The 27,578-nt window shown below is 40.8% G+C and overlaps 1 protein-coding gene across 1 annotated transcript; it reads right to left on the bottom strand.

Moving 5' to 3' along the window:
• Positions 1–17,758: 17,758 nt before the first annotated feature.
• Positions 17,759–25,639, bottom strand: LOC115620849 (cysteine-rich venom protein latisemin). Its single transcript, XM_030514293.1, has 5 exons — positions 25,233–25,639; positions 19,776–19,976; positions 19,098–19,356; positions 18,699–19,027; positions 17,759–18,641 (listed from the first exon to the last, which is right to left on the bottom strand). Exons 1-5 carry the CDS (start codon positions 25,312–25,314, stop codon positions 18,328–18,330), a joined length of 1,185 nt encoding a protein of 394 aa, XP_030370153.1. The 5' UTR covers positions 25,315–25,639; the 3' UTR covers positions 17,759–18,327.
• Between the last annotated feature and the right edge of the window lie 1,939 nt (positions 25,640–27,578).

The following is a 27,578-nucleotide window of genomic DNA, read 5'->3' as shown; positions in this document are numbered from 1 at the left end:
TTCACCACTGTATGAATTCTTTTCTTGGCACGCGCATTGGTGTCTCCAATGCCGCGCAAGACCATACACGTATCCTCTCGTCTGAGCTGTAGCTTTTGAGCTAGATCCTCAGTCACAAAGTTGACTTGTGACCCAGAATCTAACAATGCTCTTGCTAAAACGAAATCGCCACTTTTCGTTTTAACGCTCACGACTGCTGTTGCAAGAACCACTCTATCCGAAGCAGTCGCATGCATGGCATGCGAAGTGGAAGAGCTATCTTGAAGATGTGGTGGCTGAGAGGGTGGTGGTAACGCAAGATTTGTGCTAGCAGTATAAATATGTAGCAGTGTGTGATGAGAACGTTGGCACACGCTACATTTCTTTGCCTTACACTTCGCTACTGTGTGGCCTCGTCGGAGACAGTTTATGCACAAAGGCGCACCTTTAGCGAAGTCAAACCTTTGCTGCACTGACAAGGCAATATATGCCTGGCAATTGCCAATCGAATGGTCAGCTGAATTGCAAAACTGACAAAGGTTATTCTGTTCGTTTTTGGCAGCAACGAACGAATGATTTATCCTGCTAGCATTTTTTACTTTTTGAGTCTGAGTGTTATTGTTCGACTGGCTGCCCTTCGCTTGAGCTTTACTAGCTTCTTCAGCAACAATATGCTGGTAGCGTCTGTTAAGAGCAGTCTCACAATCTCGCCATAGTGGGAGCGTTGTGTAGTCGAGCTGCTCTTCCCACTTCTTTTTTGTGGTAGGATCGACTTTGCCCATAACTAAATAAATTAAAATGGCATTAGCGATTTTCTTGTCGTCACCAATTGACAGAAGTGAGTCATAGGTGGCCGACACTGTGTCGATCAGGCTTCTCAAAGCTGACGCAGATGGCTGGGAAATCTTTTGCAGATTGAAAAGTGTCGATATGTTATCGAAAAATATTAGGCAGTCATTATCGTACACCCGCTTTAGACTTTCAAGGGCTTTGCTATAATTGTCTTCCGTCACTTGGAAGGCGCGAACTGTACCTAAAGCGTCACCAGCCAAACATGATATTAAGTGATTGAATTTTTCAATATCATGCAGTGTGTCATCATTGTGAACAAAAGTTTCAAAAAGACTCATGAAATTTTTAAATTCAGAATGCTTGCCGCTAAAAGTTGGAAGAGCGACCGCTGGCAATCGACACCTTGGCTTTTTTGAAGTAGGCGGTGCAATACCGTTTGCCGAACTTGAATTGTCGATGCTTTTTCTTCTTAGTTTTTCCAGCTGGCCTTTTAATAAGGATTTGGTCATAATGCAAGTTTCTTCCAACTCTTCACGGTAGTCATCTTCTGTATCTTTTGCTTCAATTTTGCTTTGCAATATATTTGCAGTTTCTATATGAGTTGTTAGAAGCTCTAACCTGCATTCTAACTCGATTGGCTCTAACGAAATCGAGCCTTCTTTTAATTGCCGTTGCATACGACATATACTCCTCATACAGCCCTCGCGCTTCCTTTTAAGTTCTTCGATCAAGTCCTTACTCATATTGATTTAAGGTTTTAAACTTTGATCGAAGGAAAATTGTCGAGTGACAAACGAGAAATCGAAAATAATATGCTGTTCTCAGCAAGTGTAGGGGAGCGCAACAGATGGTCGTCTAGCAGTGCGAACGAAAACGAGAAGAACTGCAGTTGACTGACCGTCGAAGGCAACACTTTTGGAAGCAGCAGCGAAAGTGGCGACAAACGAAAAGAATAATTCTAATACAAATGCCTTGTGTGCGTTAGCAGAACAGCTAATTCTTATGCATGTATTATGCGAAGCGCAGGCAAACAAAAAATGCAGCAGCTTAAGCGCGAACACGACAGCAATGTATTAGCTATGTTATGTATGCGAGTATGTCGGTATATATTTACATATGTAATAACGACAACGGCGAATTTGATGAGAACAACGAGAGCAAGCAACAAACGAAAACTGCCGACGGTTGGCTGAGATTGACGTGGGGGGGGGGGGGGATGCCGTATGTAAAAGTGGCTATGTATATTTATGTATGTATGTATGTATAACAAAATCAAACGACAATAAATTGGCACTTTAAATAATTGCCTATAGCGGTTCACTTTTATTTAATATTAGTACGACATGCGATTTATATTTGTGTTAATTATGCTCAACTATCTACCGTATTATATTATGGTCACGTATGTGCCAAAGGTTGAAAGTTGAAGGCCGAAATAAGCAATTCGCTGGTTAAATTCCACTTTCAAACTTTAGCACAGTACCTGTGAAGTCGACTTTGGCTCAGGAACTTCCCTTTGGTCGACTTGACTCATCCTCCAATAATCCAGTTGACGTGACAGCAACACACACACTCCCCAGTGCAGCAACAACAACACGACCGACGCGGTTCCGCACAAATTAAAGTTTTTAATTAAAAAAAACAAGCAAGTCCCTGCTCGGGCGCCAATGAAAATTTATATGAGTTTATATAAATTATTTAAACAAAGAAATATGGGACGCTTGCTTTTAATTTTATCTTTAATATCGAAAATGACGAAACGATACGGCGGCGATTGTGCTTTTATTTGGTTCTATTTTGCAACTGACTTCAAATTAGGCTTACAAGCTAAACTAAGCCTAAGGCGGCGAAAAAAGGGCGCGAGGCGACGTCCGCAAACGGCCGCTCTCGCGCTCTCTTTTCGCCCTAAACTAAAATTCAAATAATTCTCTTAAACTATCTTAATCTAAAGCAGCATCTGCGCCAACAATGCTATTAGTAACATATTTATTTCTATCCTCCGATCGAGGGTGTTTTTTTCTTTTTAAATTACTTTTTAAACTGCCATCGAAAACAGCCCCAAATACGATTTGGCGGCATTCGCTTGCAACAGCTGCCGTTTCCTGTTCCCCACTGCTTCTGCCTGTCCAATGATAAGTGTCAATACCTGCTGTGTAAATTGTCAGACGCGCTTTAATGAGCCGGCCATGTTTTTGTGGATCTGCGGATATTGTGGGCTTGCCATTTGCCTTTTGTGGGCTTGCGTGCGCTATACTTGTAAATCGATGGCGCTTCCCCATTATGCCGGCTTCGCTTGACTCCCATTCTAATCGCACCTTTTGACGCCTTGTTATCGCTGCTGTTATTGCCGTGGCCAGTGAGCGGGCATGGCTGGTCGTACATACCGCTTTATGTCTAAGCGGGTGCGGTCTTGTGCCAAAGGTGTTCATGCTCATTGAGCGGCACAGCTGGGAGGCCGTAGGCGTCCAGTGTGTTGCGTGCAAATCGCAATTTATTGCAACGGTGTAAACACTTCTGCTGCCCCCACTCACTCACCCGAACACACACCCACATTCCCAGCCAAGACACGGGGGCACGTTAGGGTTTAATTTCAATTGAAAAAAACACGCATACACATGTACGCACGCACGCATCTGCAAAGGAATTTAGATGGCTGGCGCATCAAATTAGTTCACATGTTCGTCTTTTTGTGCGGTTGCGCCCCAAACTATGCAACGCTTTGTTCGTTGCACGGAGTACACGCCCCAAAGCCGCACGCTCAACGGGGCTGCGCTTCAGGCTTAGGGTTGCCGGGGTAGTTCCTGGTACTACTCGGGCTTGCCGGGCACACACAAAAATGATTTAATGGCCGTAATGTTAGTTGAATGGTTAATTCACTTACGTTTATGGCCAAAGAACGAGCTGCGCGCTCGCCAACCCCCCTGGGAGCCATCGTCGCAACATATGTTGCTACACTCCTCCACCGACAATCCCGGCACTGACTTCGGCTTTGGGGCTGCTCACATGTGTAATTATTGTTTAGATTTTATGTTTGCGGACTGTGTGTTGCAGGTCTTTAATGCGTTTATAACGCAATGAGTAATGCCAACAAATACGAGTAGCCGCTCTTGTGAGTGAATACAAAGTAAAAAGGGTGTGGGCTGGTGGTTTTGATGTTTTTGCGTTTCTAATTAGACGTGAAAGCTTTGTGCTCCAATCCAGGGCTGGGCAGGCTATCTTTCAATGGAGCCATGGAGCCCGCAAACTATGCAAAATGTTGTTTGTTGTTAAAAGCCATCAATCTCCAGGGGCAGAGGCCGCTAAGCCACGCCTATTGCTGGCAAAAATTCATTTGTTATGTGTGAGTCCTGATGATGCCCAACACGTGCCGAAACTGTTGACATCTTGTTTAGAATTAGCACTCAAAACTTACACACATGTGCAGTTTCCACAGCTGCGTGCGGCTCAATAAAAACTTTTTCATTATCTTCCTGTCCCAGGAAAGAAGGCGAGAGACAAACACCCCTCTGCTCGGTTCTTAGCTGAAAAATTGAAGGCGCACTAAGACGCGTTTTGGGCGTTTCCTTTATGGTACGAGCTTTTAGTTGGGGCGCAGCACTCACAATACAAATTCCTGTGCGTAGTTTATGAAAAACATTCCCACGTCAAAGTCAGTCGGCACAACTGACAATTGCAAATGCACAGCAGCGTCGAGCAGCAACCATCGCTTCTCGGATACTGTACTGTGGATGGGTGGGAGTGTAAATATGCGGCGTGTGCTGTTGTTGATGTGACGAACGCGGCCTGCATGACAAATCACGTGCTCCCTTCCCACTCACTTATACAAGTATATGCATGTGTATGTAGACATACACCACTTTACGAAAGTGTGTTCAGCAATGGCTGCACTCTTAGGTACCAGCGTACACACTTACGATGGCTGAATTGTTTAAATTTTACAAGTGTCGCGCAGCTTTTAGTTAATCAAGCCAACATATAAGCACTTTTAGAAAAAGTTCAACTAGGAGTGTCAATAATAATTCGGAATCTGCAGTACTCACCAACAATCTGATTTAAGTTAAATTGAAAAGCATTTGGCAGCATAATGGGAGTAACTGCATCAATGAACATACAAATTTGAAACTTCAAACCGAAACGGGATTCCTTTTAGGGGCACCAATAGCCACAAGTTGGCCAAAATTGCAAGTAAAATCCTTCCTTCCTTTTGTCATGAACCAATTCGTATGAAATTTACATTGTGTTTCAATGCTCATAATTGGCTACTTAATTATATATATATATAATATCAAGCAGGCGTATCTTATATCCGTTACCAACTGTCTTTGAAATGACTTATTGATCTGAGAATATACATTTTGAACCAAATTTTCCTTATAAGTTTGTTCAATTCGAGCTCAAAATTTGCTAAAAGATTTAAAATCTAAATAAGGGCTGTAAAGCATTCCTGTATGGAAAGAAATGTGTGAAAAAGTTCTTAGAGCTTTGCTTACGTTCTAAAACGAAACCGAAATATTAGCAAGCTGGCAATAAATTACATTTACAAATTTAAACAGATTTTAAGACAATTATGTTTAATTTCATATGAACAAGTAACGTATATTTGGAAAATCAGATCCCCATCACTGCTAAAACGAATCACAAGCAAGTCATAATTAATAAATATATTCAGTTATCCGTTCTTATTATCCAAAGCATAGACACCAACACCAACACAAACTATTTCTAGTTTCTCACAATTGGTTACTCAGGATCTTCATAGGTAGCCCTACTTGTTTCACTAAAAACCACTCCATTTGGCCAAAAAGTTTCTACATGCTTTAGCATTCAATTACAAGATAGCTGTTAGCTATAGAGTACATTCGAATAAAATAACTAGAGCTGCTGCTTTATAGCAAAAACATACAAATGATCAACAAGTTAGAGAGCCTTCCTGCCATACCAACTCCTTATGGACAAAGGACCAGATTGCTTTTTCAAGATGTTTCCTTCGTCCATTCTGCAAATCCTTCTTTATTGATACCAGATTTCATTATAGGTAGTATTCTTGTGCATGCAGAATATAACTGTCGGGAACTTTACGCACCACAAATTTAATATTCTTTTCCTGGACGACCATGCTAACCGACCGTCGCCAATTTGTTGCCTACTTTCCTGCGCGCAGGCTACAAGCAACGTGTTAGCTCATGCATATGTACATATGTACGAGTATGTATGCATAATGCTGTGTTCGCATCTCTACACACAAGTATACGAGCATCTCTGCATATTGCAAATTCAATAAAGGTTTTATTAGGCACAATTTACATGCGCTTTTGCTTGGCGTTTCAGTTTTTTTTATTGAATTTTAAACAGCTGCCGCATCAAGTGACAGTAACTGTGCTTTGGATATAGGGGGGACGATTCCGTTATGCTAGCGAGTGTGTGTGGGAGTGTGTGTGCGTCAGCTGCACGAAATGGCTGCATAAAGTGCTCCACAATATTGAGATATAATGCATATATTAAAAGCAATAAAAATGCTCTCATCATTTGCATTAAATGCGCAGCTCAGATTTCCAATGCGAAGAAAATTCTAGGAGCTTCTCAATTTTTTAACTCTAATTGACAAACCGCATGCGAAGAGAGAAAACATTTGGCGGATGTGCACAATTAGCATATGCAAAAGGCAGACATTTCCGTTTTTGGCGCCGTTTCAAATTAATTACGCCAATGCACACAAGCACACACACACACACAGAGACAGCCATAGATACATCGAGAGGCAGGCAGACTACAACAGATGGGACTGCAAAATGGCAATATCTGCTAGTTTTTCAATTGAGGGGCTCACACAACACACCCGTGCACACACCCATAAACAATGGCAGCCACAAAAGTTTGCAGCCAAATACTGTGTTGGGCTCGACTCGAGACGAAGTGCGAGCATTGGTTGTTCCAGCATTTGCGACATCCGCTGCAGACTTGCGGCTTGCTAACTAAAAACAATGCCATTAACTGGCCATAAACTTCGGAACCCAAAACAAAAAGGCCACGCACTGAGAGAAATCTAAGGCTATAATCATTCCGGACAAGCATTCTCTCACTATTAAAACGCAGTTTGCTTGAGTTCACAAAATATCTATTTATATACTTGACCTATATTTATTAAAATATTTATTAGATATGCATGTGTAAACAATTTCCTCGTTACAACTGCTCCTTTATCTTTGATAGCAATTACGTGAAGTGTACAGCTCGAACAATTAAATGAAATTAAATTATTTACTGCTCAACAAGTCGACAAGGTCTCCAACGAAAATATGTGTGTACGAGAGTGTATATAATTGCGGAGCTATGCGTCTATGGTGTGTAAATATAAAGTGTCTTGTGCCTGCGGACACAATTGACAGCTTGGGTGAAAACCCTTTAAACTAAACTATTAAACATCAATATAATAATTTAATTTAGGAGACTAGCAGTGAGTAAGCGCTTTGCGCACACACCCAGGCACTAGAACGTGTATATATATTACCCGCAGAGCTGGGTTTCTGCGCTATCGAGCATGCCATAAAGTAGATGGCACATTCTAAGAGCATGGGAAGCCACACATAGCTCCGAAATTAATTAATCAACTTGATATGTGCACGTGTGGTCAGAACTATGTCTGTGTACAGTGGACTCGATGTAAATATTTATATGTATGTCTGCTGGCTGGTCAAAGGAAGGCAAAAAGCCAAGAAACCAAAGCATTTAGCAATAAAACAAATATTCAGGCATGTTCACGTCGAAGGACGGCAATGACTGCCACTTGTTTTTCGGCTTAAATAGCTACGATAAACGAACGAATCACTGAATGGATGAATATATGAAATACACAATCGACAGCTTACCAAAACCCACGCAAACAGGGACAGACACAAACACACACAGACACACGCACACACAATTGACCGCATAGCGTACACAAAATTTGCCTGTTAATGAGTCATTGATGCGCGCATGCGATAAAAGCAGCAGCTGAAGCGGGCGTAGGACTCGTCAGCGGATCCTGCAAACAGAATAAGGAGTAGGGAGTGAGGCGCGCCAGCTGTACACATATGTGTATATACAGAGCACTCACATACGAGTACAGACGACTAAGACAAGACAGTGCAGCTGCCTTAGGACGAAACTTTCATTTCGTTAGAATTCAGTTTTCCTTGAAAACACAAACTCAAATATGCTGGTCTACAAAAAAACAGCACAGCTAAACCCAAAGAAAAAGTATCTCTTGCCTAGTAACATTTTCATACTTTCCCTATTTCCCAAAACACCACCGAGAATGGTGTATTATCCTGTTTCGATTACTGTTGCCTAGTTATGTTTTGTTATGTACCTAGGAGATTACCTTAGTTTCTGTAATCGGCTTTCTTCACAAGCTCATTGCTAGTGATGCTTATTTCTGTCGACCTTATTTATCATTTTAATAATAAATGAACAAGAAAATGTTTTTCTCGTCTGCTCAATTGGTGCCTAAATAACTAACGTCATCATGTTTGGCTTTGCTTTTCACTATAAATATATATTTATATATTTCTCCCCTTTTTTCAATCCCACACCCCCACCACTCTGTACCACCACTTTTCCCGTGTATTGTTCGTTATGGAGAAGCTTGACCGTTCCAATATAAGGGATGGTGTAACATGTTTTCATTTTAATTGGTTTTCCATGTCCAAGTCATTTTTCGATCTTTTCCCCACATCTCACTGAGAAATTCTTGGTAGTACGAGCATTGTTTATGTTTTTATTTTTGGCTATGCTGTTAACGTAACGTTTTTGAGGGCTCTTTGTTATGCAAAATTGTTAAAAGCAAATGTCTGTAGACCCGTATAACAATGACTTGTCGGATACTATCAAACGCATAGCCAAAAAGCACTAATTGCCAAACATCATCAACTGAAAATTTCATAAATCTTCAACCTGAACGAGTTTCCTGATTAATGCACGACAAATGTGGGTACGTGTTGGGCATTTGAAATGATGCTGATAATAAAGTTGATGTTGGTGATAATGATGATGAGGATGGGGATGGTGCCGCCCACATTGCCAGCCCCTGTTGTCATAGATACAATTCCTGTCGCTGACCTTTGATTGGCTACAATAAAGTGCTGATTGCTGTCACTGGCATCACTGCCGCCTCTTTGACCCTCTGATTGACTAACATTTGTGGTTTGGATCCGGAAAATTATGTAGATTTGATGAATACATTTCCAGATTGAGAATCGGGCACCTACATGCCCAGGTCTAAAATATATTTTGCACAATCAAAGTAAATGAAACCAATACTGGGGCAGAGGTGGTCATCATGCTGGACTGTGGGGCAGCAACACGAACAGCATTGCGTATGTAAATGTGCTCGTGGTTGTTAGAGTGTGCCTGTGTCCCTTTGTCTAGGCATTGTAAATTTGATGGCCAATAAAGTTGCTGGCATTATGTTTGACTCGCACTGACTGCTTACATTTACAATTTAGTGGCCATTACCTTCGTTACTCGTTACTCTTGGCCGTTGGCCCTTTATGTTTGATTTAACGATCGCCTCTTGGATGTCGTCGTAACTTCGCCTCTCTTTCATTTGCATTTCCACATGATTTTTGACAAGTTCTTACACACACGCGCAAAAAAAGAATTGTTGCCATGCCCCCAGAAGCATGCAGCACATTTTTCACTTTTCTCGAAACAGGACGCATAACCTTCAACTTGTAGAAAAAATTCCTGAAATATGAAAACTCCACAGCCCTAATTGATATTGGTTTTTATGTTATTGAAAGTATTTACAAAATAATAGTTTGCACTTCTCCAGTGGCCATGTCTCTATAAGAGAGTATAATCAATCTGTCCATTGGACAAACTGAACTACAGGGCATTTAATAGTCGGGGTAACAAGCTCGGGACATTTTTGGCATTGGTAGCAGCATATTGGGGTAGGCTTGCGGCATCCGATAATATATTTTTCATGTGCAGTAAAAAGCAAGCAAAATTAAATTACTTGAAAGGTCAAGCAAGACATAAACGGAAACAAAAGCATTTCCATTTGCATACATTACATTAATAAACACACACACACACACACACACATAAATAAATAAATGTTAGAATGTACATATTTGTACACATGCCGCTTATAGTATTCATTAAGTTGATGTGAAGCACGAAAGCTGTGCCACACAGAAATTATTTATGTATAATATTACGTTTTCAAAACGTCAACACTTTTCCAGTCAATTTAACATTCAACTTCTGTTTGATTTACCAAAACTTTTTGAGCAGATAATCTGGCATATTTCTATCAAACGGCTTATAAACATTGCATTCATTCCAAATGCTTCCGAAACGCTTTAATTTCGTGTACTGAGTTGAAACTACAAATAATTTTAAATCCCTTTGTAGCACACTTTATCAGTTTAAAACAAATACTAATACGTAAACGGGAAACATGAATGTTCAATATTTTAATAATTTGTAGTAGTCTTAATAGAAGGGCTTTAGAAGCACGTTGTTGACTCATGAAGCCGACTGTTTATGCAATTTATTTCAAGAATGAGTGTAAGCATTTAAAATTACTGGCAAGTTACTAATTGTTAAAGCCTAGCTAAGAACACAACACACACAACAGCGAATGATTTGCCACTTAAATAGCTCTGCTCCAGCTATACTTAGTATACGTGTTTATGTTCGGGAACTGAGCACACTATTTAATTGACCCCTGAACCGCCCAGTATCAGCTGCTAATTATAGTTATTGATGTTCACCACCAGCACCGACCCCAATGGGCGGCAAAGTGTTTCGCATGAATTATTCGTGTCTGCTGCCAATTTGCTGATGTTTCGTTCAGTTCCAATTGCAGTGGATTCAGGCTCCTCGGAGGATACATCTATTTTAGTTGATGCGCTTATGTTTTCGTTTATCATGCCGCTTGTCATACAATTTCTGGTAAGGCCTTTAAGGCTTGTTGGGGTAATGTGTATTTAATGGCAACAGAAATCGCAGTTACTGCTGACTTTGTTATATTTCTGACAGAGAACATTGCGCCTAACCCCCACAAATGGCAGCAGGCTATAAATAAAAAAAATAAAACGCAGACTACGAGCTGACTGCACCACATTTGCTATTTCATTTTTGAGCATAACCACTCTGAATGGTTTGGTAATTTTCAGCTTATGTTGCCCTTCGTTTTCCATTTCACGGCCAGTTGCGTGGCTGTGGCGGCTCCGGCATGCAAAACTCTAGCTCCCAGCATTTTGATCTGCTCTATTTCGGTATTGTGCTCGCTGGGTGCATTTGGAGCTTTAGCTCGGCTCCGTACCCGTATGCGAGGGGGCCACCAATGGTGCTGGGGAAATGCCCTTTGGGTTTGATTTCGTTTGCCCACCCCGTTGTCGCTGCTTACCCGCTTTTCCGCACGCTTGTTGGCTATTCATGGGTTTTCATTTCATTTTCGCTTATTGCTTACATTTTACGTTTGTCGGTGGGTTTCGTTTTTCTAATTTTCTGTGGATTTCTCTTTCAAAACGAAATACATAGTTTTGGTTGCTGACTGCATTTTGGCTTGCGAGGCCAGGCCAGGCCAGTCCAGGGCTGGGAGGCAAATAGGCAACAGTTTGCATGTATGTCGTGTGTGTGTGTGTGAGTGTGTGTGCGTGCGTGTGTATTTATGTGTGTGAATGTGGCTGATTGGGAGCTGTGCGATATCTTTGCATATATGTATGTAAAATAAAAGCTTTGCTGAAATTGAAAAACTTTTCCAATATGTATTTTTTTGTCCTGCTCTTGTATATTTTTATTGTTTCATTTCAGCAGCTTTTACTTCCTTGCCATTACCGTGCGGATTGCCACAGATGGGGGGAATACTTGTAGTCTGAGAGAGGCGTTTATGATTTCCCTAAGTATGCACAGCTGCCGCACAATTGCCATTCTATGCACATGTCTGCCTGAGTGTTAGGAGTCAAGTCGGCAATGCACCTAGGGCTATGCAAATTTGCTACAGTTGCAAAGCCTTTTGAAATTAAAAATCCAAATTGCAACTACGCAAGTATGCAGCATGTATTCATACGAGTACGTGTATTTTTATGGGAATTTATTTCTAAAACTTGCAAGTATTCTAACATTCACTACAGGAGGCTGTACTCATAAAAATTACATCATTTCAATTGTCTTAATGGCAACTTTAGCCACAGACTTGTTCAATCCCATATTTGAGTTACTGTAAATCAGGTTAGGTTAGGCCGGAAATTACAGATCAGTTGGGGGCGTTTTGTCGACTCATTCGAATCGAGAATTCAGCACCTTATTCTATTCTGGATAGAGGCATAGAAAGCTGTTCCAGCTTTCCGACCGCTTCTGATATTTTGCTATTTTTGCATCTATCTGCCATCTCTAGATCCAGTTTCCAGAGTTTCTTGCCTCTCTCTCTCTCTTTCTTCAGGCTCTGTTGTATAATTTTTTATAAAGATATAATTCTACATTTAGAACGTAAAATTATCAACATACTTCATGCTCATTATATGCCACGTGGCTTATTTAAACATATACTTTATTATACGGTAATTTTAATGAACAGAGAGAAAAAAATGCAACTAAAACCAATCAAAAAATAGTTAGCGAAGTTGTTTCATAATTATGTTATATGTAATTACGAACGGTGCGTAATTTAGTAGTGGTTTATTTTTACATTTTTTTCAACGACTGAAAAATAATATACTCATATATGATTGCATATAATTGTACTAAACACAGCTGACAGGTCGTTATTATTTAAGTGTTAACACAAAAACCACATCAGTAAATATTTTTTCTAAAATATAATTCGATTTTTTAGCTGTTGTTAATTAGGGAGAGGTTTGGCGTTTTTCCACGTGCAAGAATATCCCTTAACTAAAATTTGCATAAATTGTTTGGAATAGTGACATAATAATGTCATGTTATTTTCCATTTCATTTGTGAAATAAGCTTTCTTGCGACTTCACAGTCTGCATTTATATGTTAATTTGCATCGACAATAAGCGGGGCTGCAAAAAACGCGTTGATCAGGCATTTTATTTGATTTGGCGACCAGCAAGGCAGTCCCGCCAATGGATGTCAAAAGAGTTATCAAACGTATTGAAAACTGAATTTTAAGGAAAATAATTGGTAAACAAATTTCAGATGAGGGAGTTAACAATTAAATGGCATATAAATGTATGAAAGCAAGCATTACAAAGCTTATATACGTTTTAATTAAAAGGGAATATATACATAGGAAGAAAATATTTGATGTGCCATTTACTTACTACATTGAAAATACGCTAGTGGGAAAGTAATATTTCTATTTATACTGATGGTCATATAAATTGTTAATTGAAAAAGCAATTTTTATTGCAAAATAAGCTGTAATTTAAACTAAATTTCAAAACAGTTCTAAAGCAGGACTTGAATATGTTTTGATTTGGTCATCAAGTATGAAATATGTGTTGAAAACCAATGAATTGCGGTGTCAATAGGCGAGTGGGAGGTTTGTAATTATAAATATTACATCTTCATTTAGTTAACAAATAAAAAAAAGAAATTAATGTGAATTAAAATACATTCAAGGCATCCCTTCGAAAGCTGTACGCAGAAACAAACCCAATTACATTTGACGATTCAGATGACATTCTGGCAGCCACAACGAGTGCTTAAAAGTTTTTCCGCTAATTAGCCACGAATGTTCGTGAAGTAAAGGGCTTAAAAATGATTTTGCGGCAATCAAAAATGACACTTGGCAATGGCCAGAAACAGAAACGAAACTGAAATAGAAGAAGCAGCCAAATCTCACAAAATAAAATGACAAAACAAAGAGAGGGAGCGAAATTAAGGGAAATAAAATTAATGCCTGGAAATTCATAAGCCTCTGGACAGCACACGGGCGGACAGTAGGACAGTCGGACAGTCGGGCGATCGGACGGACAGACGACACTTTGGTCCTCCTCTTTTTTAGGGTTTTGCGCGCAATTTGAGGCACATTAAGAGACTTAATTACGCGCCGCTCCAAAGGCGAGCATTTAATTTTATTTGACTTGCAGCGAGAAGGAAGGAAAAATAATGAAAGGAAAACTTTTCACGCGTTAAGCTCAAATATTGCATTTTCTGTTTGTCGTCCAGCTGTGGCAGCTGCACACAATTGACATTTGTATTAAGCACTTTTTCATTTTTTTCCCCATTTATTTATTTTATATTTTTTTCATTCGCAGTCGCGTGCAGCTCTGTAAATCACAACGCACAGTGGCCGTCAAAAGCAAACGTCGAGCGGAGCAAACATCTTGATGTGACAGTAAACGACACTTGGCCTCCTCCTTGATCCGAGCACATCATATTTTTATATACGACCGCGTATAAATAAAACCTGCATGCTACAAATGGCGGACTGTGTCACTTAATTTCACGCTGCCAGTCTCCGAGTGCATCACAAGATGAAGTGCGCTTCTATGTTGAGAGCAGGGACATCCCGGGGCAGTCGGGTCATCAGTGCAGCACAAGTGACAGTGGAGGCTGAAATGGGAAGTTCCGGGATTGCTGCTTCAACCTCCGCTTGGCTACCCGCATAACAATAACACTGTTGTGGTTTGCATAATGGACAGCGGATTCTGTAAATGTGCAGAAATTCCAGTTGGCATAGACATTTTCAAGATAGGCCTACACTTCTTTACATCTAAATATAAATGCACAGTGATCCCTGCGTATGGTGTTTAATAAGGAGCGACATAGACTTGCAGTTCACAGGTAAGTAATTACTTTTTCTCGTTAAAGTATGTCTTGGCAAATTGCAAGGCTTTGGCTCCTTCAGAAGCCAACTTTGCAACTTCAGACTCGCCGTATATACATATAAGTCCGTAGACCTCCAAGCATCTTACATGGTTAATGCTAGTGATTTAGTAAGCTTGAATATTTATAGACTAAAGCAAATGAATCTGCTCTTTCGAGACGTTGGCTAAGATCAGCTTATAAAGTTCGATGGCCAGTATTTATCTAGAGAGACGCAAAAAACAACACTTTTAAGAAATCATTTCAAGCTATATTTGACCAAAAGTTGAACAATCATTAATTATCTCACATTTGATAAAGCAATAAAAAACATGCAAAATTAAATTGATATTTGTTGAATATATATCTGAGTATGACGGTTTACTGCAGCTCATTTATTAAATTTAATGTGGAATTATAATTAATTGTTGGCCAGCGGGTTCTGCTCTCTTTTTAGCTCTGTAGCTTGTTTTCAGTCTTCAATGAATTAAGTCTGTTATTTATGGCCGTATATCAGTATACTTGTAGCACGTAGACTCTGATGGGTCTCAAATATCACATTCATAATAAGCGATTGACCACCAAATTGGCGCTTGTCCGACTAGTGGATACCCTGAGCCCGATCTTTTCTCCGCTGTAAATATTTAAGTACGATAAACCTATCCTTTTTGGACTACTCTATTTTATTATAATTCTATTTTATATCACAAATGTAGTGAGACGCAATGTTGTTGTCTTCTGGCACTTATTAATATCCGCAATATCTTACTTTCGCAATCCATTATCTTATGTCGATAGAAAATCGACAAAGAAATTTTATAAGCAAAAAGTTTAAAACATCTTATGCCATCTTTGATATATGTACATAGTTCTCCAAACTAAATGTGCACCTACGGTATGCGATCTGCCAAGCCTCCTTCTTGTGTGTCGTCCTTATACTTATGATTACACTCTCCAAGTGCTTCTTGATCTTATGGTAAACATCTTTGTTGCCGTTAGCCAAATGGACCTGGAAATGCCGAGCCTTTTGACCTGCTCCTTGACCATCAGCGCGGTTTTCATCTCACACCAGTACCAGATGAAAATAATGTCGAATAATCTGCATTCCTCATTTTTCCTTTACGCAAATACGATCAGCATAGGCTTTACTGTATGAAGAGCCACATTCAAATACGCACACACCTACTCCCATGTATATTGTATTCACACACAATACATATTTGTAGATGTTGCCGACTTACCCTTTTTGTGTGTTTTATGCTTGTCATATGTACAGCAATTGACAGCAACGCTCGGCTATCTTAATTTCGTGTCACAAATAAAATTGACACTTTCTGTGTGCGTGGAGAATATTTCGGATGTGTGTGTGCGAGTGTGTGTGAATGTTGTTTTTGTTGTGTAGATGTAAAACTGCCTGTGATTTAAATTTATTGCCTCTCGATATACGAGTATGTATGTATGTATGTGCGGGTGTATCACACATATGCGACAATAGGGACAGCAACCACAAAGATAAAATTCACAATTAAAACGAATATAAAGATTTTTAAATAGATTAAAACCAACTGCCACACAACAGTCAGGCACCCAGACAAGAATATTAACCCTAGAACACCAAGCGTCCTCGGCATTGTCCGGCTTCTTAAAATGTAACATAGAAAATATAAATATACAGTGGATATACATTTTTAATGGGTATTCCTTACACAGACATGAAATAAATAACACTTAAGGACTATAAAAGTAGTTTTTAATTTTGTTTACAATTTTCTCAGCTACATATTCATGTAAAAAAATCAAACCAAATAGAGTTTGGTTTGGCTGATGAATATTATAAATTTGTCAATTCCTTCTCCTGGATATTAGATGCTAGAATCTGGAAAATTCGTTGCGAAACAATATATATTCGATGGCGAAGGTTGGCATTGTACGGTTAAGTTATGGCTGCGTGTGCTGCTGATTATCAAATTCCTTTTGTCAATGGCCTACAATGGAACTGTGAACAAAGGTCGCCTCACAAACATAATTCGCTCGATTCAAGGCAACTATGCACATTGGCGTCATCACTTGCCAGCATCTAACGTACACACACACACGCACAGACACCTGCAGCTGAACGACCTTGAAGAAGCGCAAGTTTCACCTCAGCGCCCTCGAGCGTTTGGAGTGAAAACGCGAACAGCATCCTATAGCAGGAAAGTCAGCCCCAACATCGAGCATTTAGCTACAACTCAACGTTTCAGATTCCGATGCCAAGCTCATTAGTTACAGCCGTTGCAGCGTGTTGCGCTTGTCTAGGAACCACAAAGGATAACAACATGCAAACATCCGCATTACTTTCGCGTAGGCCACAGTTGCATTATCATTATCGCATTACAAAACAGACAGGTAAAGCCTTGGCAGTGTTGTTATCAAATGTGGCAACGCATTTCGTTTGTTCTCTCTGTCTCTCTCTTCTTCTATCTTTATCCTTTTTGCCACTCGACTGACTCTCAATGCGGCAAGCAATTCAGCACAGCATTCAGCTGACGCCCCATCGGCTCGCGCTCCACAAAAATTTGTGCGCCTGCGCAGGCACAGCGACTCCTTCAGTGGCTAAATTAGCGCGCTCTTAAAGGACAACACATTGGTTAAGAGCCTGTGAGGTGTTCGGCCAAGAAATTGGCTCTCATTCGCCAACTGTGCTGTTAATATGCTTATTTTATGTCTGCATTAAAATAAATAACCGTTTGTAGTCATTGGGGAAAATGTTTGGCTCTATATATTAATAAATGCTTTTTAAAATAAAATTAGTATTTAAATACACAACAAACCTATATACCGAAAGGCGGAGAAATACTTTACCAAACATTTTAAAGTAGTACTCTAAAAAAGCCTCCATCGAACATATAAATATAAATGTTCCCCACTTTAAACTAATACACGTACTTATTCCATCTTTGTTCCACACAAGCCACACATTACACAAGTTTTTGAAGAACCTTTTCACTAGTGGTTGTAAAAATTCTTGAAACAATGCGTATGAAACCACATTTTAGCTGAGTTTTCAGATAAATAAGAAAGACACTGACAGAAAATAAAACAGGCTTTTAGCTACATTATGTTGCTGCTAGTTTTGTTGTTTTCTTTTGAAATGCTCTCCCCCTTCTGAGAGTTAATTGGTCTTCAAAAATGCCCAAAAAAGTGTACAAGTACAAAGAATAAAACACGCTTTTAGTTACAATATATTGTTGCTAGTTTTATTTGCATGAACACAGATCTCTGTACAACTAGCTGATTGGTGGTATATGCCGATTGGTGGACTTTTTCGTTAGAATGCTCAAAACGAGAAACATTTGATACAAATATACGTTTGGGGCATGATCGGCTGGGTCTGATGATGGATAACATGCAGCAAGATTCACATGGAATTGGCAGAAATTCGTGAACAATGTCTTTTTCAAATGACAGTATAAATAATTTATAATTTATAATTAATGGGAGTCCGAAAATGTTTAAAAAACTAATCTTTATAATAAACGATATGTGAAATTGTATATCATATGGCAATTTAAATAAGAGTCTACTTGTACAATTCGCTAAGGACTAAGCAAAAGTTCTGTGTGACGTGGCAGTTAGTTAGACAGATGGTTAGATATCCATAGAGGCAGCGATGTGTGGTTATGGTTTATATAATGATGGTACTACATAGTAGTAATTACAGGCGCTGGGCTAATACATTGAGTGGCATTATGGGGGCGTGGCAGTGTTGAAATTGCTGTCATCGTTGTCGCCGGCAGTGGCTCTTCAGCCACGCCACGTCAACAGACTCCAGCCTCGCTTTGCTGCCGGTGTGGTGGTGCTTAATGATTCGGTGGACTCTGCCGCTGCCGCTGCCGTTCCCTGCTTCTGTTGCTGCTCATCGCCCGTTCCCTGACGATTCTGCTCTATATAGGTGCGTAGTATTGTATGCTTGTGTACGGACTTTTCAAACTCGGCAGCTGATGGCCGATACGTCTCAAGCTTGTGCCTGTACTTGCCGGGCTGCTGATTGCTCTCCGTTGTGTAGGCGTGGCTGCCACCACGCGACGCAGTGCCAAACGAGCTGCCACCCGTGGACGCTGATGCACCGGCACCGGCACCGGCCCCGGCACCGAAACCGGACGTTGATAGTGGACGCGTCGACGATGCCTGTTGGGGGTATGTGGGGGAGGAGTGTTTAGATGGTGAGGATGGGTTATTGTTTTTCTGGTTGATGTAGCTCTGTATGAGGCTCTTGTTAATGTTGTTAGTCGCTTTGTTGTTATTATTGTTCTTGTTGCTCTTGCTGCTTAGGGCTGCGTTGTAGCTGTACTCATACGTTTCAATGGTATTGCTGCCGAAGACGCTGTTCACCGACGCTCCTGGCGCTGCGCAGAGACCCTGATAGCGGGCAGAGGGCTTCATGCCATAAGTCGAGCAGGAGGGCTTGCCCACCTCGTAGGGATTGTAGCCGACAACGTTGCCACTGTTTAACCCAAAGAGAGAAGTTCGTTAATATCCGAGCATCGTGTCTTCAGTAGTTTTCGTAAACTTACCCAGGTCCATAGTTGCAGACGTAGAGCTTGTTGTACTTGGAGGCATCTTTGTATTCGGAGAAGCCACAACCCACGAGGCTCGTTTCGCCCCAAACCAGTTGGGAGTAGTGGCCGGTCTTGGGAGACCAGGCATCCCCAAATGAGTATTTCTGCACCTCGTTGAACCAGCTTTGTATGCGCGATGGGAAGTCGCCGTCGTCCGCCTCCAATGGAGCAGTGCTCCAAATGATGGCCAAGTTCTGGCCCATTGTGAAACGATCTGGCAAGATAAAGCAATCGATTTAGCAACATTTTCTTCGAGTGTACTGTGCGACTTCTTAGCTAGCTAGGAATGCGGAAATGCAAGTGCTGAGGCATGCTGGGTTAGTTTTAGTGTTTTATAGCGCTATGTGCAGGAATTGAATGGATCGGATGATGAAAAACGATACTCGCTGTGTTTACCGACAACATGCAAACCGCAAACCGCAAGTGTGTGTGTCGTGCTGCGAGCATATCAGAAGATACACTCGCTTTAAGGTATTAATTTTGTTTTGATGTTTCTCTCTCTCTCTCTCTTTTCTCTCTTTCTGCGTCGAAATTTGGAATGTTGGGGGACTGCGGGGGGTTCGGGTGCGGATGCAGGTGCTTGGGCTTAAATTTAGCCAGACTTAGCATGCATTGGCAATAAACACAACTTACTTATTGTTCGATGCGGATCGTGCCGAAATTGACAATTATCGGCCCATTGCTGAGCGCGTGCCGCCAACTCGTCATCCCATATGATTTCACGCATGTTCTCGGCGCCCGGTTGTCCTGGATAGCGTCCGGTTGCCACAATTTGTCGGAGACGGTTGTGCTCCTGCAGAATGATGGAGCGCTCTTCCTCCGTAATGCCCGTTGCTGGAAAAGAGTGGAAGGGGTCAGGTGATTAGCATAAACTCAAATGCGATGGCACTAAAACGAGTCGTAATCATTTCTATTTTTGTTTACAAAGAGAACTATAGGCTTTCTTGTTTTTATGGCATGGCTGCGCGTGTCGTTCCCTAATCGCAGAAAAAAGCAAAACACAAAACACAAAACCACGAAACCCAACGCCATTTATTGTGTATCGGGGACTTTGGTCAAGAGTTGAAAACCATTTTAGTATGTTATGTATGTTAAGCCTTTGTATTTATTTGTGTCGCGCTGCCGCTTAGCCGGTTTTCTCAGTTAATATTTAAGTATTTAGCAAATATCATTCAAGTCGCTTGTCGCTTGTATTTATATTTAATGACCAACATTCGCTGAAATTTACATTTCGCGCCAATGCCGTTAATGTTTCTCTTACTATTTGCATAATTTTTGTAATTCTTGGCTTAACATGTGCTCAAAATTATGTCATGAATACGAGTAGTTCGGGCATGCAAATTTGTTGCCAGACACACATACATACATTTACATAAATTTGCTTTAAACGTTTTTCTGTTCCCCTCCACTCCCCCAGCGGCGCTACACTTTCCTCGTCCTCGCCCTCGCCCTCGCCCTCGACTCGAATCTAAGAATCTAAATGGCTGATCATTCGCCAACCGGTTTTAATCGGGCAAATCAGAAAGCTACTCCAAGTCCAGCAAATAGTATAGACAATAAGCGCGTATTCAATTAGAACTGCCAACAATCGAAAAACTCAATGACAATAACAACAAACAATCAAACCAAATAAAACATCGCAAAAAGTCAAAGCAATAAAATATGAAAAAAGCGGCGCGTGCTGGCAGCGTGTCAGTTGAAACAAAATTTCGCTATTAGCTGACTCTTTATTATCTCTTTGTTTATATAATTAATATACTTATTATGGCCATTATACACACTCGTCACTTCAAGGCTTGACGTCCATTTGAAGTGTGTCAGTGGCAGAAAGCAGAGAATCAGAGAAGCCCGCTGCTGGCCATTGGCTTCCTTGGTCAAGCAAAGCAAAAATCAAAAGCGAAGACCCAAAGAATATGAGTAAAGCAACGGCAGTCGATATAAAATTGCCGCAGGGTGTTAATTAGCTGGCCGCGCATTGCTTGCGCACGTGAACTTATATAAAAGCCGAAATAAATTGCAAAAAAAAACAAAAAATACAGGTATACGGGTATATAAGGAAAAAATGGCAAGACAATTGGGAAAATACTGAAGAGAAGAGAACCTGCGGTCGAGGGCGTGGCCGGCTGATGCATTCCCATTTCATTTAAATAATTACGCATGCTTAATAATTTTTAACAATTTTAATAATAGTCGAGACTCAGCCCGAGAGATTACGGCGAGCGACGTGAGAACATTTAGGAGCTGCTGCTTCCTGGCTCTGGCTGCACTTGGCCCTGGAACCCGGCTTCTGCGGTCAAGTGCCGCGACGTGTCTGCAGCTCGTTTGCTCCTTCACTTCATTGCTCGACCGCTCCATCGCTCCATCGCTCAGTTTGTCAGACAACTTGACGCGCCCAATAAACAATATGTAAATAAATTTGTTGCCATGCTCGACGAGACGAACAACGAACAACGAACATCAGCTTTCAGCTTTCAGTAGCCGGCACACACAAATATGGGTCTAGATGTCAATACGGAGTGAGATTTAAGCATCTTCTTTTCCTCCATCTTCTTCTTATTCTGATGCTCGTTCGTCTGACTTTAGCCGCACTTTGCTTAATATGCGTTCAAGGTTAGTTGGAGTTTGGGTTTCGAGCTGCGTTTTGTTTTGTTTTTGGTTTTGATTTTGTTTGCGGCTATTCAAATCGAGGAGAGTGCCGACTAAAAATAGCTATGAGCGGCACAGAGGCTGTAGAACTCGTCTTTCAGATCGGACTAAGCTCGACCGCAACTGTCAAATTTAGTGTAGATGCTATGCTACATTTAGTGTTAATGCTGCTGCTACAAACATTGAAGCGAAACCGGTAAAATGTGCAAGGCGCATAAATTAAAAGCATCATCGTATTTGTTTGACTGTCTGTTTGTATAGCTGCCTGCATGCTTAAGTCAATATGCATCAATCAGGCAATACTTTGTTGGGGCAATATGCAAATTTGTGAACTACCTTCGGCACTTGTAACTGCCGCTGACAAATTGCACATAAAACTGTCGATCAATTTCCGTAAAACCAACGGAGCAAGTCACCGAGCGGGCGAACGAGGGGCAGATGGAGGAGGAGCAATGCAAACCACTAAGCCACACAGCAAGCCAAGTGGCGTACAAAATGCCAGACATACGACGGCAAAAAAAAAAACAACAACAACAAAATTTACATATTAACAGACTTAACAGACAAAACACAATAAAAATGTTTCGTTGATGTGCACTGCTGCCGTTTTAGCTGCTAGCGATAGCGATAATGTTGACAACGAAACGTCAACAAGTTGCAATAACTTTTCAGCGTGCGCAATACGAAAGACTTAAGCAACGAACTTGACATGAGCATGGATATGGTTTTAGGTATGGGTATGGGTATGGGTATGGATGGCTATGGGCATCGCGCAAATGCTGAACGAATCATTGTAAGGCATTGATGCCGACAATATGTTAACAAGTGCTTAACTGCATTTCGTTCAGGCGTTGACTTCACCTTGAACGAAAGACCGACAGCGAGAACAGCAACAGCAACACAGAAACACAGCAGCAACAACTACAACAATAACGACAAGAAGAAGAAGAAGAAGCTGCAAAATTGCACAGCCTGAGATGTTAAAAAATTTCTGCCGCATTTAGCGAGAGTTAATTTTCATAGTTCCGCTTTATGCTTACATGTTACATGTTCATGTTCATTTCATTTATCATTTACTGATTATCACCAGGCTGGCTGGCCTACCCTTGCCGAATGTTGTATGTAGTTGTTGCTGCCGCTGCTGCTCCTGCCCATCTACATATTTAATTACATTATTAGCACGGGCAGACAACTGTGCGCTAAACTTTTGATTGATGCCGCAACAAAACGACTTTGCCGCAGACACTGAGGCGGCATCGACATTATTCTACGCTTAAAGCGCATATGTGTACTGTGCATATGTGTGTGTGTGTGCGTGCGTGTGTGTGTGAGTTTCTATTCGATTATATAGCGGTGGAGCCTAATTTATGGAAAACGGTAGTCGATAACGAGTTTGCGCCTCATTGCGGAAACTGCTGAGATCACTCAATTAGAAACTTTAGCTCTTTTATGCGAAATTGCGTTGAAAAATATGTTCAATACACACTTCGATTCTAAATTGCTGATAAAGCACAAAAGCAATCATTAATCAAAAGCACACACGCGCACTATAAAAACTTTTTTATGTTAGACAAACAAACAACAACAGGCTGGCAAGTGGAATTTGTTTTCTCAAGAACAAAACCAACCGCGAAAACAAAAATCATATAAAATATAAAGAAAAAGAAATATTGTTGGCGCCTGCGTGTGCAGAGCAATGCGCATAAAAATTGTTTGTGCTGACCATACAAATGACCCATTTCGTTGACAGTCGAGTGACGACCATAAAAATGGGTTTATTGGGTGCGCGAAATGGCATAATTTTTCAATAACTTGAAGTATTTTGCGTTTGTGTCGTTTCGCGCCCTCGGGCTTGCACTGCTAAGACCGTTCGAGTTCGAGTGTCGATTTGGGCCTTTGTGTGCTGCTTAGAGTCTCAGTAACAACAAAGTAGAACCATTAAATATACATATCGTTTACAGCTCAATCAGCGCCAATCTCACGGAGTCGGTTCAATGAGCTTTCTGATCGCCTTATAAACGTAATGTGATTATAACAAGAATTGCCATAATTTTGTTTTTTTAATTAGAGGCATTGCAAATTGTTAATTGAATGAGTGACTCCGAATTGTCACTTGAACGGTTGAATGATAGTCTAAGTTGATTGGCCTTTTATTGGCTGTCCGCTTAGCATTTGACCAAGAGCAACTACCTATATATTGTGTTATATAAACTTGAAATATCAACCGGTTTCTCGCTGCCCGCTTAAATAATGTGAACAACGTGCCGCAAAACTGTCTTGCTGTTCGCCTTTGTCGCTACGCTTGCTTTTAATTTCGTTTTATTGGTGCTTTTCTAAACTTTTTCTTACATAATTCAACATTTGTTTGCAGAAAGAGGCAGCAAACAAGATTTAAGGAAAGTTAAAGCGTGTGCATAGCGCTTAAATCTGTTTTAAAACGAACAAACTGTCAGGCCCTAGGCCCAAGTCTACGTGCACCTCTCGTTTTCAGTTCGTTTATGTCCATGCATATATACATACATATGTATATGTATGTGTTAGTATATTTAACAAATGTTTGTTTACTTATGTATGTATGTACAAGTACGTTTGAGCAGTAAGTGGGTTGTTCAGCTTGACGTTAAACGCTAATTAAACAAAACATTCTGCCTGCCAATTATTTGCTTAAGTTCTCGAGGCGTTTTCTAAGTTTTCAAACCGATCGCCTTTCATTCACAAAATACGAAAATAACAAATTACTAAAACGTGGCACACAAAAAATTAATGAACTACAAAATTGGCAGCACAGCAAGAAAATAAAATCCCAATTCAAGCCAAATAGACTTCATTTAGAGAGCTGTTTATGCATGCCACGAAAGCGCCAATAACTTTTTTTATAATGTCCAAATCTGTCATCGGCATACAAATGACAGTATGCATTGGGGTTGGTCGTGCAAACCCAGTTCTCCGAAAGCCTCGTCTCTCATAAATGATCTTGGGCACTTTCGGACTTGATATATGACTTTTTTAGTAGACCATGAATTTATTTTTAAAATTTAAAAGCATTTATATACCTTTTGCAGACAAGTTTCTATCTATTTATATATTTTGCTATTTATTTGATTATACGCATATGATGAAACAGCTGATAGTTTCGAACAGAGCTGCCAAGCTTTGTAGTTATAATATTTACAATGCAGTTGATATCCATATGCCGCATTTAAAAATGATTTGTATTTGTTACTATTTCGAACAGTTGCAGAAATACTTACAATTATGGAAAATTAACTTGAAAGCTTTGTAAATTTCACAAACATAAATATATCTCTAATCGCCCGTATTAGGCAATATATTTCTTGTGTTGTTTAATGACAAATTTAATTACTTTAATTCAAAACGCAAAGAATAAAAATATTTTTAGTTTCAGTTTGATTAGTCTATTTAATTATTTTTTGGCAAACTTACCGATTAACTTTCCATGGCAGGCGTATGATACGCTGCAAGATATCAGCACCAGGGCCAGAGAAATTAGCGCACGCTGCTGCATCTTTTTATATTTTGTTATGGAGTTGATTCTCAACTGAATCCTTTGCACTAACACAATTCGAATATAACGTTTTTCCTCAAAGACAACGTTGTATTCGTTTACATACACTTTTTTCAAAAATTAAAATTTAGTTCTTTTGTAAATTTTGTTGCCGTAAAACAGTATTGCTGGAACGGGCCACGAATTATTAGAGGGGCGTTGGCTAATTGGCAAGCTAATTGGCTTCAGTGGTGCCTCTTTTTTGAAAAATTTTGTCAAATACCGAAAAAGCGTCACGAAAATTACCGACGGCTTCAACTCCACTCTCGTGTACGTGTAGCTAGACTTGAAGGCGTCGTCTGTTTGATTGGGCGCTGTGCGTTGCTTAGGTTTTTATACCGCTCAAAACTGCTGGCCAGCGATAACGAAAGCGACGAAAAGAGCCGCAAGATGCGTCGTCGCTGCTGCTGCCGTTCAGCACCTGCTGCTGTCGCTGCTGGCGCTGACGCTGACGCAAGCGGTGACTGTGGCGTTGGCGTTGGCAACACCGTAAGCGTCAGCATCACAGCCGAGCAAGAACAACAGCAACAGCAACAACAACAACAACCAAGCTGAAACACGACTGTGCGCAGTCGCACGGTCGTGGCTTTTTCGGCAGTTGGAGCCTAGCAACATGTTGCTAAGCCGCGATCGCACGCAGCATGTTGCTAGGGCACACGAAATTGTTGTGTTCTTTAATAATTGAGCGCAAAGACAATGATTGAACTTTATATTAATCACGCTGTACTTTTGGGCCATGCCGCTTTGTGGTACTCCTGGTCCGGCAACAATCACTTGTGCACTTGGGGCGTGGCATTGAGAGTCCGCCGCCCCAGGTAACCGAGGCCCAAATTAAATTGCGCGAGTATGCAATGATGGGGAAGGCATAAGCATCGGTAACTGCACGGCAACTGCAACGGCCACGGCAAAGGCAACAGTAACAGTAACAGCAACAGGTGCCTGGGGCCCCGCTCGCTCGATCATTTCGCGTATCATTAAAAACCAATAAAAACACCCAATTAAATATAAACAACGAAAACGTCGAAGAACAAATGCCGCTTGATCCTTTCACCGGTGGCTGGGAGTGCGCCAAAAAAGCTCACAGCTCACCAACCAACCAACCAAGCAGAAGTAAAAACAAACAGTAAGACACAATGTAAAAAATTGGCAGCTAGCAGCCAGCAGCAGCAGTCCACATACGCATTTCCGCTTCGCTCATTTTCGCACATCCCGGCTCAAGACTGCTCAGCTTTGAGCAGCAGCCTGCCAACAGGCGGCAGTCCGCATGGACAGTCGCGCTTCTTGCCAAAATAATTACGCGTACAAACCCATTAACAAGTACAAACGATTGCGCCGGCTTCCACAGACACTCGGACACACACAAACACAAACACACACACGCACAAAATTACATCTTTCTCGACTGAGCTGGAGCTTGAGCCTGGTCCCTGGCAACTGGCAACTGGTTTTCCATTTTATTCATTTTTTCACGAATCTTTCGAGCGCGAATGCCACACATGACGTTTGGATTGCGATCACAGGCTCGGACTCGGTCTGTCTGTCTGTCTTTGTCTCAGTCTCAGGCCCGCGGTCTGTGCCCTGACTATGACGTCTCCGCTGCCCATCTGATTTATTTTATTTCACGAAAACTACATAAATATTAAAAAATTATGCTTGCAAAAAATATGAAATAAACATACGCGTATGGCCGACTTGGACAGCGTTTTATTGTTTTTTGCATTCAATATTTTCCCGCTGTTGTTTTCACCCGTCGTATAATTTTTTGCTCTCTTGTTAATTCTAGTTTACATTTCCTACTTAGCTGCCGTAGTCGCCATCTTCATTGGCTTGATTTGTGCTTAAACAATTCGCGTTTCTTCGATGTAGACATGCAGCTAAAATTTAAACAAACATTATTGGCCTTCGAGGCGTGTTCCATGCGCTGTCCAGTTGAGTGTTTGCATATATATCTCTGTAATTATATTCGTGCTTCCAAGATGCTGTGTAGCTGCGTACATTTAAGCTTGCGCATGTTAAACAAAAGGAAAAACAAAAACAAAAACAAAAACAGACACAGAAACAAGAAGAAAAAACCCAAACACCTCATTCAACTTAATTCAACAGCACTTTTGGCATCATCTCCCTGTCTGTTATCGGCAACGTTGTTTTCGTTGTTCCGTTGTTGTCGACGTTGTTGTATCATGCCGAGCCTGTTGTTTTTGTTTTTTGCTTTTTGTATCTTTATG

The sequence above is a fragment of the Scaptodrosophila lebanonensis genome, unplaced genomic scaffold, assembly GCF_003285725.1.
Source record: "Scaptodrosophila lebanonensis strain 11010-0011.00,11010-0021.00 unplaced genomic scaffold, SlebRS2 tig00000024-arrow-pilon, whole genome shotgun sequence".
Lineage (NCBI taxonomy): Eukaryota > Metazoa > Arthropoda > Insecta > Diptera > Drosophilidae > Scaptodrosophila > Scaptodrosophila lebanonensis.
This window is presented reverse-complemented; position numbering and strand designations above follow the sequence as displayed.

Excerpts from the sequence above, each read along its gene's own strand:
- LOC115620849 (XM_030514293.1), bottom strand. The coding sequence starts at position 25,314 with ATGCAGCAGCGTGCGCTAATTTCTCTGGCCCTGGTGCTGATATCTTGC. Across the intron at positions 19,977-25,232 it reads CTGCCATGGAAAGTTAATCG|CAACGGGCATTACGGAGGAA; the intron begins GTAAGTTTGCCA and ends ACTCTTTTCCAG. Across the intron at positions 18,642-18,698 it reads CCAACAGGCATCGTCGACGC|CGTCCACGGGTGGCAGCTCG; the intron begins GTCCACTATCAA and ends CCGGTGCATCAG.